Source organism: Mastigoproctus giganteus, chromosome 2, assembly GCF_048544385.1.
Source record: "Mastigoproctus giganteus isolate SK-2022 chromosome 2, ASM4854438v1, whole genome shotgun sequence".
In the NCBI taxonomy this organism is placed as follows: Eukaryota; Metazoa; Arthropoda; class Arachnida; order Uropygi; family Thelyphonidae; genus Mastigoproctus; species Mastigoproctus giganteus.
In genome coordinates this window covers 34886466-34903935 of record NC_143576.1, presented here as the reverse complement: position 1 = coordinate 34903935, position 17470 = coordinate 34886466, and the positions used below count along the sequence as shown (strand labels likewise).

The 17470-nt window shown below is 37.6% G+C and overlaps 1 protein-coding gene across 2 annotated transcripts in view; it reads left to right on the top strand.

Moving 5' to 3' along the window:
* The window catches only part of LOC150089264 (uncharacterized), a 58493-nt gene that overhangs the window by 33792 nt on the left and 7231 nt on the right, over positions 1 to 17470 (top strand). The window contains exon 2 of one of the 2 annotated variants that reach the window (XM_090368450.1): positions 15253 to 15686. In XM_090368450.1, coding sequence (XP_090224576.1) covers positions 15253 to 15686 — 434 coding nt within the window. Of the gene's footprint in view, positions 1 to 15249; positions 15687 to 17470 lie in introns of both variants that reach the window. The other variant, XM_090368449.1, reaches the window with a different exon arrangement.

Here is a 17470-nt window from a genome sequence, read left to right as displayed (position 1 = left end):
ATCTTGAATTTTAGTTATGGACTTAAAAGCTATTTTCCTTTCGTTTATAAAGACGGGACAATCTAGCAGAAAATGTTTAACTGTTTGTTGCCATGGCACTGATTACACTGAGACAGTTCTTCGGCTCTAAGTACATGGGAATGAGTAAGATAAGCATGTCCTATCCTCAACCTAGCAAGAGTTACTTCTCTTTCGCTGGATTTCCACTTTTTTTAATTCCGGCTTAATTTGAAAGAGTTTATTATAAGTTTGCTAGCTCTATATTTTTGCCACTGTTTCTTAATGTTCACTTTGATGTTTTGTCTGTAGTCTGTGTATGGTACTTTGGTGGTTGTAGATATGATGCCTGTTGCTGTTTTTGGTGCGTGGTCGGCTTATTCATTTCTTTTAATTTCCTGGAATCCAACAAAAGGTTACTTTTTGTTTTAAGGGGTTTGTTTAGGGTGATTTCAATTTGTCTCAGAGTTGGATAGAAATTCTTTGTGTCGCACTGTATTGTTTGCATTATACCGAGGTGTGAAGATCAGACCATGGAATAACTTCTAGTGCCATATTCAGTCTACTGCTAACTTCACAGCTTGTAGTTCAGCTGTAAAAATGCTAAATGTTGGTAGAATCACGAAAAAGTGCTGCCGCGCCTACTTTTGTATCGGTTTTCGATCCATCTGGGTATATTTGCGTGTATTTTGGATACTTCTCTGGATACACAGCCTGTAGTTGTTGAAAGCCCAGCATAGAGACTTTGAACTGGAGAAGTACGATATGCTCCTAGGGCTATGAGTAGCGCATTATGGTGTACAGGGTCTAACCATCTTAAAAAAAAAAAAATCATGTTTATACTCTGGCACGACCACCAGGTCAGTGGAGTTTACAATAAATCAATCAATACAAATGTTAATGGTATTTATCAGTCACGGGCTTAAACCCTGGTCCACTCAAAGAGCGTGTGCTACTGCACTCAGCTACGTCATGCCTATGCACTTGGTTTTCCAGAGCTGTAAACTGGCGTCCCGTAATCGAGTTTGGAACTTATCAAGGTTCTGTGCAAATGTAAAATGTATCTCTCTGCTCCCCGCGTTGTTTTAGATATAATTCTCAGAATATTTAATTTTTTTAGACAGTTTGTTCTAAGACGCTTTATGTGTTTAAAAAAAAGATCCGTTTCTTATCAAGGGTTAATCGGAGAAAAATTGTGCTGGATGTTTATTGGGATTACTTGTTCTCCTAGTTTTAGGTCTGGGTGTAAGTTTATTTTTCGACAAAAGTGTATTCCTGCTCTATTTTACATAAATAACAAAATAAATGTCTTTTGCTTTGAGATTCGAAAGCCACTGTTTTGCGTCCATGCGGCAATTTTATTAATTGTCGATTGAAGTTGACCCTGTATTCTTTGTATGTTTTGAGAGTGAAAGGAAATGCTGAAATCATCGACATAAACTGCTGTATCTACGGTATTTGTATAGCTATTGAGTTGATTTTTATGGCAAGCAGAGTGACGCTGAGTACTGATCCCTGTGGTACTCCTTCCCGCACAAAGACCTGCGATAGCATGGTTAATATCTTCACTTGGAAAGTTCGTTGTTGCAAAAAATTTCAGATATATATCGAGAGATGCCCTCTCATCTCAAAGTTGTCTTTCCAAATGTTCCATATTGCGAAGGCTTGAAGTGGTTGAACCCAGGTTTAGTCTCCTGAGCAAAGCTCCAGAAAATCCCCCCCATCTCTTCCATCATGTAGTATGATTAATGTCTTTTGAGGTTATGATGGACATCATGGCAAGATCTAATGTTTCTTACATTTCAAGGGTACTGCTCTAAAACGGTGTTCGCAGGCCGATAGCTAGAGTGTCCACCAGGCCGAACTTATTGGTAACACTGTAAGAGCCATCCGGATCAGCTAGTGTATAATCTCGCTGCTTATACTCTGCCAGGTAGTGACTGGAACTGTCCGTATAATGTGTATGCTGGAGGCATTGTCGAGGCTACCTTACTTCAAGGAACTGGGTATATTCTTTCCATATGTACGCCATATCCAAGAATTTCAATGCTTCATACCTTTTCTTACTACTGAATACACCATGAATTGTTAAACTTATCTGTGAAAAGAACTAAACCTCCCAAACAATTCCTCGTTCATTTTACAATTATACGTGGTCTCTGTTCCAATCTCAATGACGTCCATTTCGTCTTCCAACCCCATGTACTCTTTCTGACAGAGTCCCAATTATCAGTTGATTCAACGGCTGCCCATCTCAGTTGTCCAAATTATTCGCTGCACGATTCCTTTCGCTTCAAAGGTGGTATTTGTGCATATGTCCTTTCTGATATTCCCTATCAGAAATTTAGTTATTTGGAATCTCCTCTTTTCGATCTTATCTGGCTTAAAATCTCTCTATCACATTCTATCAAATTTATCTGTTGCATTGTCAGATCATTAGTAATTTTTGCAATTACTAATGACCTCGCACAGATTGTTCATTTAACTAACCGAATACCAGACAATCCTAACCACACAGCCAACACGCTTGATCGTTTTCGCACAAACAATCTTTCCAAGCACACAGCCAACATGAGTGGTCCTCTGTAACTCTATATACCTCTAAGTGGTCCAAGTTGAGAAAATAAATTGGTGATGGTCTCTTCTTCAAAGTATCCTTTCTCTAGTGGCCATTCTCACGTGTTGCTTGGCATTAAAATAATGCAAAATGGATGATCTCCGAGATTTCTTTCTTCTTCTTTTCGTTGGTCCGATTAGTGTTTTAAATATTCTGATATCAATTTTTGCTCAGATCGTCTCAGTGAAATTATTCTTGTAGAGATGAAATCCTTTATTCAACACTCCACCTTAAAATCTCGTCCTTTATCTAAACCTTGGTTTTCCAAGGTTTAGATAAAGGACAAGATTGACTTGTATCCAAATCTCCAGGTTCATTTTCTGCCTACACTAAAGCTCGCAATAATTGTAAAGCATTTATTAATCAGTCCAAACTATATTTCGAACAGGCTAAGAGTATTCAACTTGCTTCTTGCCCTAATGGTAGTTGAATATTCTGCTCGCTTGCCAAAGCTATTGGCTGAAACATTTGCCCATCTCTATTCCACCTCTGTCAAAACCAGGTGGTTCTATTACCACTCCAGCCAAAGATAAAGATGACCTGCTAGCATCCTACTTTTCTTCTAACACGTGTATTGATGATCTTGGTAAACCACCTCCTGCCATTCCCAGTACACTCCCCATTCAATGCCAAAAGGATGTCAGAAAGATTCTGAACAATCTTGGTGCTAAGAAAGCTCCAGGTGATATTGATGGTGCTAAGAAAGCTCCAGGTGATATGAAAGCCCTGATGATATTTCTCCACTTGTTCTCAAGACTTGTGTTCCTGAGCTGTTCGGTGTCGCCGTTTTTCACTTTCTTATTCCAAAGGTGTTTTCCCTTCTGCTTAGAAATACTCATATACAGCCAGTTCCTAAAAAGGGTAACAAAACCCTCCGATCCAATTTTTTTTGTGCCATTGCACTTACTCTTTCTGAAGTAATGGAAAAATCAATTGACTGCCAACTCCTCAACTATCTAAACACTTTTCATCTGATCACTGATCGCTAGTATGGATTCCATCACTGTCGATCCACTGGTGATATTCTAGCTTATGTTACCCATCTTTGGACAAATTCAATAGAAAAAATTGGAGAAACTTAAGCAGTTCTAAAGGCTTTTAATTGTGTTTGGCATAAAGGTCTTCTAAATAAGCTTCCATGCAAAAAACTGTTTTCTCTTTTGCTCTCTGTGTTGCTTTTCTTCCAAACAGCTGTTCACTCTGTACAACTCGCAAATCTGCCAAACCATGGAATATTGTTCCCCCATCTGGGGCGGTGCCCCTAAAACTTTTTTCAGGTTTCTAGATTTCATTCAAAAGAGGGTAGTTAGGTTAAGTAATGACTCATCTTTAGCAAAGTCTCTCCACACTCAGTCTCATAGGTGTTCTGTTTCTGGCGCATGCCTTTTTCTATAGATACTTATATGGGCACTGTTCTTCTGAATTGGCTTCTATAGTTCCCGCTCATCATTTATATCATAAATATTTCGAACACCCAGTGTATACCCGAATGGTATTAACTCCCCGAGTATCTGAGATTCTTACTTCACCAACCACCTAATTCTTACCTCTTCGACCATCTTCCATGCGTCCAATGGTTTCCCACTTTACGTCTTAAGTCGACTCTCCAGAACAAACCTAATTACTGAAACCTGTGACAATCTCGATAACATCTTTTGAATACTCCTCACTTAACTACACTTGGAAGTGTTGACTCCATCTGTCCTTTATCATTAACACCATTTGGTTGGTATCCTTAAAATATTTTATGTAATTAATCCATTTTTCTCTTGTCTCATCTCCAATCTTCCTTACAAAGCATCAAAGGTTTGCATTAAATTAGGGAAATTTGATTCTTTCAAATCATGAATTTTAATAAGATAATTAAAACAATTGAGTTCTTTGTTTCTTTTTAATTTTAACCGTGATAACAATTTATGAACATATTGAAAAGCCTTGACATTATCATTCGCATTATTCTTAGCATCGAAAACAAAAAACAAAAAAATTGACCGATTTAGTGAAATATAATTGGGATATGATAAGAGCGCATTTTTATTTCGCTATTAGCCATTTCCCTCTTCCACTCACTCTTCGGATCCCAACTTACCAAATGAACCGCCAGTCCTCAGACAGATGCACACATAATCCACTTAAATTTCATTTTTCATCTCTAAACATCCAGTTATTATCAAAGCATAATTTACTCTCCATCCAATACAGTGTCCACTAGAAAAAATCTCCGAGAGAGATTGCGATTATTAGCGTGCTTGGCTGGCGTTCCTCCGCACCTATGTTCTGATACAGTTCTGGCAAAATTTAATAAACCGACCCTAACTGCAAGATGACTTACAAAGAAACAACCATTTCAATTCCCATTTCAGACATCCTTTTAATTTTCTACCTTAATGGCAGCAATTGGATAAACCCTCGAAAGAGAAACGAATCTATTTAAGAGCCTGAGATTGGGGAGGGTGGAGAGAGAGAGAAAAGTTAAAGCCATTTTGATATTACGCCATAGATAATAATCAGGTAATTAGTTTCTTTCAAAAAATAAACCTTCGTGGAAATCATAAAAATAAATAGTTATCTGTTAAATCATTTCTGCCATATATACGTATACTGATACCAAAAATAATGGGTCGCTTAGAGGGAAGACAGAAGTTTATCAATCACAATTTGATAAGCAGAAAGGCCTTTTGTCCTGCAATACTCAATTCGTGGAATATTTTGACCAGTTAAGGGAACTTGTTGTAGGATATATATCTTCGTTTCTCCATCGGAACCGTTTTGAGTAGAAAAATAATGTTGTATACGCTAATAATGGAAGAATTAAAACTCAATATGGAATCAGAAATCTCAGCGATAAAGGGTCTCCCACTTTGCCTAGTCTAACCAAACGTTGTAAAAAGAGTTTACTTACATTTTGGAAGAAGGTCACTTTCCACGTTTATTGCAATTTCTGTTATAATAATGTTTATAATAATATAAATATAACTTACGTTAACCTCTATTATAAATATATTTATATAATATAATTGAAATGAAACTGAAAATATACAATTGGTTGCGTGTCTTTTGAATCGCCTTCTGAATTCAACGATTCAACAGATCGCCTACGATCTGTTGAATCGTAGAAATATTGCCTCTGAAAAGAATTCGGAAAAAAAAAAATGTATCTAAGATACAACGACCACTTTGGGTTTCGAAAATGAAGAGCGGCTGGCGTTGTATTTATGTCGGTATATTAATAATAGCTTTATTCCTTCACCATATTTAGAAAGTCTGAAATAAATGGTCAGATCTGCATTGGCTCTCTGACCTTGTGAAACGGTATCAGAACGAAAATGATACTATATCTTAACAGTGATCCCGTTGGACAAGCAGAGATGGTCCAAGATTTCACTACCCAATTCTTGCAACGACTGAGGTTAACCCTTTGTTTCTATTTGGTTTCCTTTTCAATCGGGGCCCTGGATACCTTACACATGATGCATCCCCCCTAATAACCCGCTTTGAGGGCAAGAATTGAAGGGAAGGCATAGCTGAACCCTGAAGAGAGCGGTTGCACTTTCCCGAAGTCCCCAAAGAATCTGACATTAGAAAACTCCAGACGTCAACAAAATCTGCCCTTAGGTGCGTGTAATTATGCACAGAGGGCTGCACGAATCTGGTTTTCGCTCGCGCTGCTGAAGCTTCCTCTCAAATCAGACAAATACCTAATCCTGTAACTGTCACTGGTAAAAAAAGAGGGTTGACAGTTCGCAGTCTCAATTGGATTTATTAAGATTTTTATTACTACGAGATATTATCACGTTGGAAAAAACAGCATCTGACTGCAGACTTCTTTTTGCGCTTCTGAATTACCAAATGTATTAGGAAATGATGGAAGAAAGCAACGTTTATGCAGCTTCAGAAAAAATAAGAATACTGTTTAATGTAATCCGTGACTTCTTTTATCTTTTCATCATTTACGCGTTAGTCCAATCCTTCTTTCTGCACCCCCAAGACCAGCTAGAGCCACTCACCATTTGAATAATCAAATACAAATTTTGTAGATCGTCACAGCTTACGTACTTACTTGAATTCAGGAATAATAATTTACATTAACTGCAGCCGCTTTCTACAGTAATAGTAATTTGCTCCAATTACTGATCCCATTGCTCTTCTGTCCACTTTCCAGGAGGGCCACGTTCTTTTAATTGAAATTTCCATACCTGTATACAATATTCCTTAATGAGTATAGATAAAAACAACCACCTCTTTGTTAAAAGGCTCTTTAAATATCACTGATACAACACAGTATGTTAACTGCACCTGTGAAAACGCCCATCCTCAGAAACAAAACAAGAAAGGTTGTCCATCTGTGCTAACTATATTTTACGACAACTTTAATCATTATTGGACATGAGAAAATTCTTAAATATTTGAGAAACTTGGCAAGGTAAAGATGTTAAAGTCCATCCTACATGATGTGGTACAACAACCATCGTAGACATTACAACCTGGTTTGTCTGGAAGAAGTCTGTATTAGCTCCTGATGTTTTGAGCGTGAGAATTTCGCTGCCAGTGCCTTTTCAGTGATCGTAAATTTGTCCAAATTTCCGTTTCCCCATGTTTCAAGCTTAAAAGGCACACACATTCTACCAGTTTCTGTGATAAAGCTGCAGGTAAAAAATATAACAATAATAAATACCTTTTCGATTATACTCTAAGTCAATCAGATAGGGTCAGAGAAATTTACAAAACAGATATAAGAACAGCGCCATACATTTAACCACGGTCAACTCAGATGCTTGTACTGCTGTACGCTCTCACTTTGACCAGTGGGCTACGATTGCCTTATAAGGTAACAACGCGAGTAGAATTACACAACTGAATCATCTAAGCACGTGTACAAGAAAGAAGGAGATTTGCTGTAAAGTCAGTGCTGCCGTCTTCATGAGCGATGTTTCCATTTTATTTTGACCAAAAAAAAGAAGTATAAAATTTAGCTTCACTTACATACTTTGTAGCTACACGCGTGTAAGTTTCCTTTTAACTCTGTTGAAAAATACGCTTCCATTCGACATGTTAGGATCGATTACAGACCTCAGCGCAGACTGCACGGCGTTGTTCCATCCTCGCAAAACGTTCTTCGTGGCAGGAGAAGCCAAAAATCACTCCGAGCGAAGTCATTACAAAACAGGACCGTTCAAACGTTGCTTTCAAGAAAAAAATTCTAACTGTGAATGTTCATGGAGCTTTGGTTGCGCATGGCAAGGAAGCGTTCTCCATCCAAAAACAATCCAAGAGAGGTTCTGTGTCGGTCGTTTCCTTTATAGTCCTTGAGTTTTTTCTCCAAAAATTCAATTATCTATTTTGTTTCTCAGTTCGACAGATTCAAAGTGGAAAAAGGAGCATTCGTGTGCTGAAGATTTCAATTTATGTCTTATTCATTTCCTTTTCCTTTATTATGCAGCAGTGCCGACTGAAGCTCAGAATTCATATTAAAATTCATAATGAAAATACTAATCCATGTGTTAGGCAATTAATGGACGTCATCCAAGCGTGGATACTCCGACTATATTCTATTTAAAATATTCGATGTCGTCCTAAAATAGTTTTTTAAACATCATAGTAAGTCACATACGCATCAAAAGGTTTCATTTAATGTAATGCATGGAATTTCAGGTGCCGGTGGTTGTTGCATATCGCATCGGGTATATCCAAAGCGCACAACGAATAATCCCATTAATGGATAGATTGCACAAGGAAACGTGCCGACCGGTCTTGGTAAAGAAGTGATATGACCACTAGATATGAGTACCACGCTACTTTTGTTATATTCAGCAAAACACTTGGGAAATATTTCTGGTTATTTAATGATCCTTCCACTACTTTTTAATGGAGTTCATGTTAAATCGGGTGGATTATTCCAGAAATGTTCTCTTTAGCAACGAAAGCTCTCGAATTCTGTATTCTTTACTTCCTTTATCTTGGTGTAACTTTTTAAATCTATTTAATCCCAGAATAGCCGGCTGCGCTATATGTTTCTCCTGCTAAACCTAAACAGATAACAAGTTTTTAATACTTGAACTTTAGTTCATAAAACGAATACTTTTAAATGATATACTATACATATTCCAAAGAAGTTTTGATAGTTATCAAACCTTCTTTGGAAAATACTTTAATAGCATAAATGATTAATGAAGTAATAACATCAACCGATAACATTTGGTAACGTGACTGCTACTTTCGAATAGAACGTACGTCTAAGTAAGAATGCAGTTTACTTGGAAATGATTTGCTCTATTAACTGGCACACACATCACCATCTCTTACTTTTGGTGGAGAATTAACTTTAGATGTCCATAATACGAACATTTCATGCGATTCGTCTAATATTCTAATTACGTAATTAAAATTACGAATGTAATTACGTAATTTAATATTAGTAGTACTGGTGATGGCAAATGAAGCAAGCTTATACAGCATCATCAAAAACTACAAAAAAAGTTCCCGTTTGTTTTTTTTTTTTTTTTTTATGTTTGTTTACGATGATGCGTGAATTTATTTAAGCAATCCACTTCCACAACAACAGGTGGAACTTTGTTCCCGCCAACAACCACCTGCTAGCTAAAGGCCAACTTCCGCATATCTCTTCTGCAACCATCCTTCCTCAATTGAATTTATACCCGCTCGTGTGCGTACTCTGAGCAACAGGAAGAATCCTATCAGCACTGCGCTTGCTCAATCCGTACAAAGCCTTGAACAGCCCAATCGGACCACTTCGTAAGTGCCTATTCTCCAGACGCTGCAATTTGCAAAATTGCAGCCTTTCATGGTAAGAGCGCCCCTTTCTTCCCCGCGCTAATCTCGCTGCCCTTCTCTGTACCCAATCCAGCAACTCTACATCCTTCCTAAAACGAGGCTTCCAGACCTGTATGTAGTACTCAAGGAGTGACCTGACCATTGCCTTATACAAAGGGATAATCACCTTTTCCCTACTAGAAAATTCCTGTACATCACTGACGAAATCCCATAAGCTGCTCTTGCAGCCTCCGTGCAAACTTTATATCTGAATGCACAAATTACCCCCACGTCTTTTTCATTCTCCCTAACCTGAGTGTACTGCCACATATTCCGTACGTTACTCTGGGGTTACTGCAACCCGTATGCAGTACTTTGCATTTGTCAAACTTCATTTACCATTTCTTAACCAATTTGCCCGATCCTGGTCCTTTCTAGATCCTGTTGCCGTAGAATACCATCATTACTATCATTAACCACCCTTCCAACTTTTGCATCATCTACAGACTTGAACATTAAGCTTGATACGCTTTCATCAATATGTTTTCTATATTTATTAATAAATATAGAAAACAACAATAGGCCCAGCACCCTGGACTAATGACAGTAGTCCACAAAGAGTAGTATCCATTGATAACCATTCTTTGTCTTCTCCCACTAAATCGTACTTTTATCCACAGTAGTAACTTTCCCTTAATGCCACACTGCTCCAATGTGTATAGCAGTCTTTGCACAACAGTATCAAACTCTTTCCTGAAATCAAAGTACAGTATATGATATCATAATTGTTTTTTGCATCCAGTTCCTTGGTGACTGCATCGTAATAGTTAATCAAACTGGTCAGACGAAACTTTCCCTTAACAAACCGATGCCGTGTCTGAAGTATAACTGCAGTCCTGTCTAGATGGTCCAGCGATACTTCTTTAACCAATGAGTCCGGTATTTAACCTGGAACGGAAGTTAAACTAACATATCTATAATTACTCTTGTCATTGTTTGTTCTCTCGTCCCCCATTGAATTGGGGATACATTCGCATATCTCCAGCTCGCGGGAACTTCCCCTGAATCCAAAGATGCTCTTATAATTATGGCTAAGGGTTTTCTTACCTCCTTTGCTGCCTCCTTTAATATAACTGGATAGATCCTATACACCCCAAGGTGCGTTTCTTATGTTTAACTTCAATAATTTCTCTTCGATTTTCCTCTCAGTTATTACAAAATCATTCAGCTCTCCGTTAGAGTTTGATAGACGTCTGGCATTTCGCATGTGTGAATGTAGATGCAAAATACTTGTTCAGTTTGTAAATAACTAATCCCCTTCTTTCTAAGTAAAGAAGTTTCTGCTATTTTTTTTTTTTTTTTTTTTTTTTTGCCAAAGATTTCTCATAATCTGCCTTGGTTTGCCTAACCTCTTTTGTGGCTTGACTGCAAACTAGTTTATTTCTACCATAGGTATCTGTATCACCTGATAATTTATATGCATCCCATGTAGTTTTATTCTCTGCCACGACTCTCATTAGTTCATCTGACATCCATTTAGGTCTAAGCCTTGAATGGAAAAGCTTCCATAAGTATTTCCTTGAATGCTTGCCATTTAGAATTTTCTTATGGTAACATCATCCTACAGTGGTCCCACTGTACAGAATTTAAAAACTGTCTGAGACCGAGGTAGCCTCCTTTACAAAAGCAAAAATCCTACCCTTTACGATAGTTACTTTTTAAGTAAATCCAGCACATTGTGATCACTGCCACCCAGTGGTTCCTTTATCTGTAAACTCTTAATTGATGAATAATCATTGCTGATAATCAGATCAAGAGTATTGCTCTCTCTTGTTGCCTCTTTGGCATGCTGCTGTAGAAGGCAGCCATCCAATAAATCGACTAATTTATTATATTAAGACCTATAATGCATTTCTGCAGTTTCTCGTTGGCATAACAGTACTCGATAATTATAATTTTTCTTAAAAATCGGAGAAATACATTATTTTTTGGGATCCGTATGATTTGTTAAAGATTGGGAAAATTGTAAACTAAAACAAAAATTACGGTGAAGGAGAAGACACGCCAACAGTACGATGCTTAGTAAGGCAATATGTGCTCACATCTGTCTTCGGAGGTTCAAAATCTTTTCCATTCTCCTCCATGTCCACATCTCAAAACTATCCAGTCTTCCAATAGCATCCATGTCACTACTTCACAAAGTCGCACACTGCATATTAAACATCGCGGGAATCTTTTCCTTAAACCAATTCCTAATCTTCCACTTAATATGCTTCACAAAAGCTTTTTTACCTATCATTATCCTCATTTTTCCATTTTCTTATTCTTTTTATTCTTATAAATAAAAGAAAACAAAAATTCAAGGACAGGAGCTCTGTGCAGCTTGAGTAAATATCTTCTATCAACAGAATTCTAGAATGTTTTTGACTATACAGCCGAAACCAATAACTAAATTGCGTGTCTAACAACCTTCCCTAGCAGGCAGAAGATATCAATTAACTGTTATTGACGAGTACCATACACGAAACAGAAAGCAGCTCTAAAATTAATGTTATCACCACACGTCTTGATTCACTTGAATTAAATGTCACACTTCAGAACGCATCCAATTTTCAATTTGAACGGACTCAAACAGACCTTTCATAACGCCGACATTAGATAAACGTTTGCTTCTTGTTGGAAACCGGATTCCTTACTAAAAGGGGCGTGGATTTATAAAAACTCGTCACGCTATTAACCAACAGAGATGAAATACGATGCTAAGATGGTCGGTGAAAAAAAAAACACTGTTCTTACAGTCACTTCTTTCTTTACACGCAAACTAAACTTTAAATATCCGTATTCACAGACAGTAAGGGATTTATGCATAAGTAGCGGTTAAAGCTCCAGAAATTAGTGGGTCCTCGGAGTTAGTACAGCGGAAGCACAATGACAAGACCCAACACTCCTGACATGACACATTCCCTTGAAACGTATTTCAAAGTTAATGCATTAGAAGGTACACTTCCCGTATGTTTTCTGAAGGTGGGTGTACATCAGCTGCTGTTCACAGATGAAAGTTGACATGCAATCTCTTTCTTTAGCGTGTTCAGTGCAATTCTACAAAAAAATATGTTCATCAAAAGCGCAAACCAGTTCTCAGTGTTTTACTTCGGTGTAATTTCACACACAGGTCCCTTTGGGTATCTATTACTAAAAGTTACTGCAGAAACGATATGGATGTAAGGGAGTGTTCAAATAAAACACGTTCTTCTCAGAAAAACCCATATTTCGCGCAGCATTAATAAATGGTTTTGTACTTCTCAAATACCACCTGTTGTCAACAATGGCTTCTGTGTCCTGTTTGTGCTCTGCTGTCACAGTTATCAATATACAATACTGACCAAATTAAAAAAAAATTAAATTATCGTTTTAAAAGCTCTGGAGCTTGTCACCCATATCCGTGTAGCGTATTTTATCTGTAAGAGTGTGTTCATGGGCCGATTTGTGTGCTCCGAGTTGAAAAGCCGGGAATACCCTACACAAAAAAAATCCTACCACCTCCGCGTGAAATCAGTGGTTCCAGAAGAGTAAACATTGATTACGATCCTCCGTCTCCGGCCCTGAAGCCACCCTGCGATCCAACTTAGAATCTTACCTGTGATCTAAACGAGTTCCAGCTTATACAGTAACCGTTCACGAGGGACTGCGTCAAAATTTTCTAAAATCTAAATAAACAAGGTCGAAATTATTTCCAACGTTCAGTGAGTAACTGTCAAAATAACCAAGTTAGATGCTAATGATTTTCCCTTAACAAAAATAGTGTTGCGTATTCTTAAGAATTCTATTTATAAATGTCCTTTTATTGTAACCTTTTCATTGCTTCCATGGTTTTCCCTACCATTAAAGTCAGACTGACTGGTCTGTAGTTACCAACTTCGCTCCAAAAATCCTCTTTATGAAATGCCACTTTTCAAATCCAAAGGATTCTCACTCGATTCCAATAATTTCCTCATAATTAACGGTCCAATATGCTCACAGTCTCCCACAAAATTATTAAGTATGTGCCATCAATTCCAGAAGCCTTAGTTGCCTTTAGAATAGATGTTTTTCGAAAAATCATCTATAATTTCAATATAGCTAACTCTTCATACTGCTCAGTTTCACTCGCACTGCTTCTCCTCAGCACAAAGATTCTTTCTTCTGTAAAGATCGACGCGAAATGTTCAATAGAGTTTAAGTAATAACAATTTCCCTCTTTTATTTCCATTATATTTAATTCACTTTTGTTCGTTAATTTAATTCGATCTCTAAATTTTTAGATATATCATCCCAATAACTTACAAAGGAGAGGCCAATTTTAAAAGAATGACAACTTGCAAATCATTTATCCATCGAATAAGCAAAATCAAAACGTGTAGGTAAGAATTAAAACTGTTTAATACGCAATTAAAACATGAAGAATGAATTGAGACATAATGCCAGATGCATCAAAACCAGAAGCAGAAAAAACGTAGGATTTAAAAATATACTTTATTTTTAAATCCTTTATATTTTTGCGTTTGAAATACCACGAAATCAGAGTGCATTTTGTTTCTTTATGGGGGGGGAGGGGAGGAAGCTCACAAATTTTAATCTGTTCCCACTAAGGAATACTTATTTGTGGCTCTTAAAAGAAGGATTAAAAGCTTCTGGAAAACCAAAATTAATGACCACAGAAGGCGAGTAAACGTGGATCAGGACCGGAACACGTAGACAGACTGAATAGAAATTGTATACGGGCAAATCGACGTTAGAAATGGAAGGAAAATCCAGAATTTATTCATTTTAAACTAAGAGGTCAGTACTGGACTTCGTAAATGGACTAGATAAGTCCAGGAGTAAAGGTTTTGAATATTTCCATTTAATTTAGTCCATATTTCCATGTCTTTTTATATCAGTCAAGTTGCTTCTGGTGCCACCCGAACAACCCTTCTTTTGAAAATCGGTTTAAGATAATTTAAATAATCATTCTCAAAGAGAGATTCGAAATTTTTATATTCTAGCTAAATTCTGCACTATTTCTTGACTAATTTCAGCATAAATCCTCATCTTGCGCAGTATGGGGCAAAACAACATTACTCCAAAATTTCGTACCTTTGTGGCTCATGCGGAACTGTCTCGTGAATTTTTAAGTTCAATTAAAGTTATTTTACACTAATTGATGGGCAGACAGCGGTGACAATATCCGATCAAAAAGGTCATACTGCGGTTCATTATTATGCTTAATAAGTATTCCTTTATAGGCGGTCTTCGCTTTAACAAATATGGACAGCCGAAAACAAACTCTCGCATCTCGTGAAAGCTGCGTTCATTATCGCTATTGTGAACGAACTGCTTATGAACAGCGTGTCAGAAATATGGAAGGTTTTCAGAAATAGAAACACGCAATTTGCTGGACACTCCACACCAATCAGCTTTCCTTTCACAGAGAAATCTATTTTGATTGTTACCTTTCTATTAAGCTTTCGAAACGAAATTTCAAACTGAAAGTTGAGAGACCGAATCCAGAAAAGCAAGAGGGTAGAACACAGGTCTCAAAAGTCAGTTGGAGGGGGTGCTACCAAGATGTTAGTAGTTTTCATCAAAATTGTAAAACTGACATTAAAATAACAATTACGACAAGCGAATCTCTGTATTCCTTTTAGGCAACAAGTTTAGTACGACTCCAAGTTTAGAAAAGTTGGCTCAAAAAGCGAAATGTATAAATTCTGTCACCTTCGTTTGTTTTTTTATTTAGTTTCAAACCTGACTGTGTTGTCCCGTCTATAATATTCTTTAGTAATATATAGAACGTTCATAATCTAATATTTCCTGTCAATAGTTTTCTTTTAATGATCTTCCAGCAGCTTCAGATTCGAGGAAACTTCGAGAGACTCTGAATAAATTGGTTCAGGAGCGCCGAGAGAACACCCCTCCTGCTCCGGGGTCTAAGCCTGCCGTTTCCACGACCACCAAAGAGCCCGCGGGCACTGAGAACGGCACGCCGGTGGACGGGGAGTCTTCTATTCTTCCCATAAATGGTCCTTATTCGTCTTCTTCAGCGACGGCTGCGGATAAAGAAGAAAGGATCGCGCACGAATCGAGCAGAGACCACGAAGAGGTTGCGGAGGAAGCCGATCAAGGCGGAGATAAACCGAGGAAGATTCGGAGAAGTCGAACAACGTTTACAACGTATCAGCTGCACCAACTGGAGCGAGCGTTTGAAAAAACTCAGTACCCGGATGTATTCACGCGGGAAGAGCTGGCGATGAGGCTTGACTTGAGCGAAGCAAGAGTTCAGGTAATTATGGTTGGTTTTTTTTCCATTCGCATATAATGCTAACGTGAAACGAGGGGTGGTCAGAGGTTTCAGACACCTTATGTGGAAGCCCATTTAAAGTTTTAAATACAACGAATTATTACTGCTTATCTTTCTATTTTATTACGATTTTATTCCTAAAAGCAAATTTTCATACGCCCTTCTGCGATTATTCTTTTCTCAATTGAAATTTGTCACCTGAGAAAGAGTAAAGATGCTTTCAAGCGTTTAGTTTGCGCAATCTTTAAGGTCTTTAATAGTTCAATCAAATCTGTGTTAGTCTATGGTTTATCGGAATTCTGGAAGTAGATGATGATGATGCATGCCACTTGGAATATTTTATCAAGTACGAAGGTCACACCTAAAGAAAGATATCCTAACTTCTGGAAAAGATGTAAATAAAGGAGACTGGATTGGTGAACAGCGCTAAGCATTATCCCTCTGAGGAATGGCTTAGAAAATGTGATCTGGAGAATTTGGAAAACAGACAGGGGGTTTTGTTTGAAGATTATATTGTATTGATGAGGGGCTTAGTAAAATAAATGGAGGAATATTCTGAATGATGGGCGAGACAGGACTATAAACCAACGACTAAAAGTTCAGTGGTCAATAAGTTGCTGCAAGAGTTATGATCCACGACATTATTCTATTTCTCACATTTTTCAAGTCGAACACTGTGCTGCAGGTCCATTTTGAACACCAATTGCATATTTGTAATGCCTCTGGAAGAATTTTTAAAAGCGCAACACAATTTTGCCATTTTAATTTCCCAAAATTGATAATTTCTTCTTTAGAGAAAACTATAAATATGTCTCAACTGGAAATAATCCAGCAGTGGCTTATCTTTTTGGAGACTGCTTTTCGGGATCGTCATCCATTGGTGGAGAATCATCCTTTACAATAATAATATGATGAAAATTAATAAACACCTAAGGCAGGAGCTGAGAATGAACTAAATTCAATCAGATGCATTCCTTTCTTTTTCAGACGCTAATTATTTCTGAAGTATGTAATCCCTCGTCCTGTTTGGCGTCACCTTGCACCTGGGAAAGACACTTCCAGTTTATAACGCACTGCTTCTCGACAATTTCTGAAAGTAAAAAACATCCCCCGAAGCGACCCACAGTCATTTTTCCTTTACTAAAATAATACTAATGCATTTGGAACAGAGTTAAGAGACGGCAGAAACACGAGCACCCAAGAATATTGCCTTCCACACGCGCCTGAATGCTTGGACGTGCAAACATACTTGGTGTAACTCTTCACTTCGAGGTGAGACAATTAAATTATCCAGACAGGTAACAAGAAAAGTCGCAAATCTTCAATCATTTAATAAGTGTCTTCTTCAGTGTAAAATCTTATGTGTGCTTTTCCATCTCCTGCTCCTCCAGCAGCATCAAACTGGATGTTTTAATTTCCGTTTTCGCTTTCTTGCTACGTTCGTAAGAATATCTTCAATGCGTTCTTTTAATAGGCTGTATTTAAGGAAATAAGAAAAAAATTCTGAGTAATAAGTCTGGTAAGGCGCTGCTGTTGCAGACGTGTGTGTAGAAAACTTACCGAGCAGTCACAGCAGTGCGTGCATGTACTAATCACGAGAAAAACAGCTACCAAATTCCCCACAAGACAGAACACTAACTCAAGTGGTGTAGAGCAGCTTAGCATCAGACTTTATTAACGCCGAACTATGAAGAATTTTCTCAATTTGTTGCCAAGGGAGTTTGCTTTAAAAATCACCAGATGAATAAGAGAAAAAAAACTTTTTG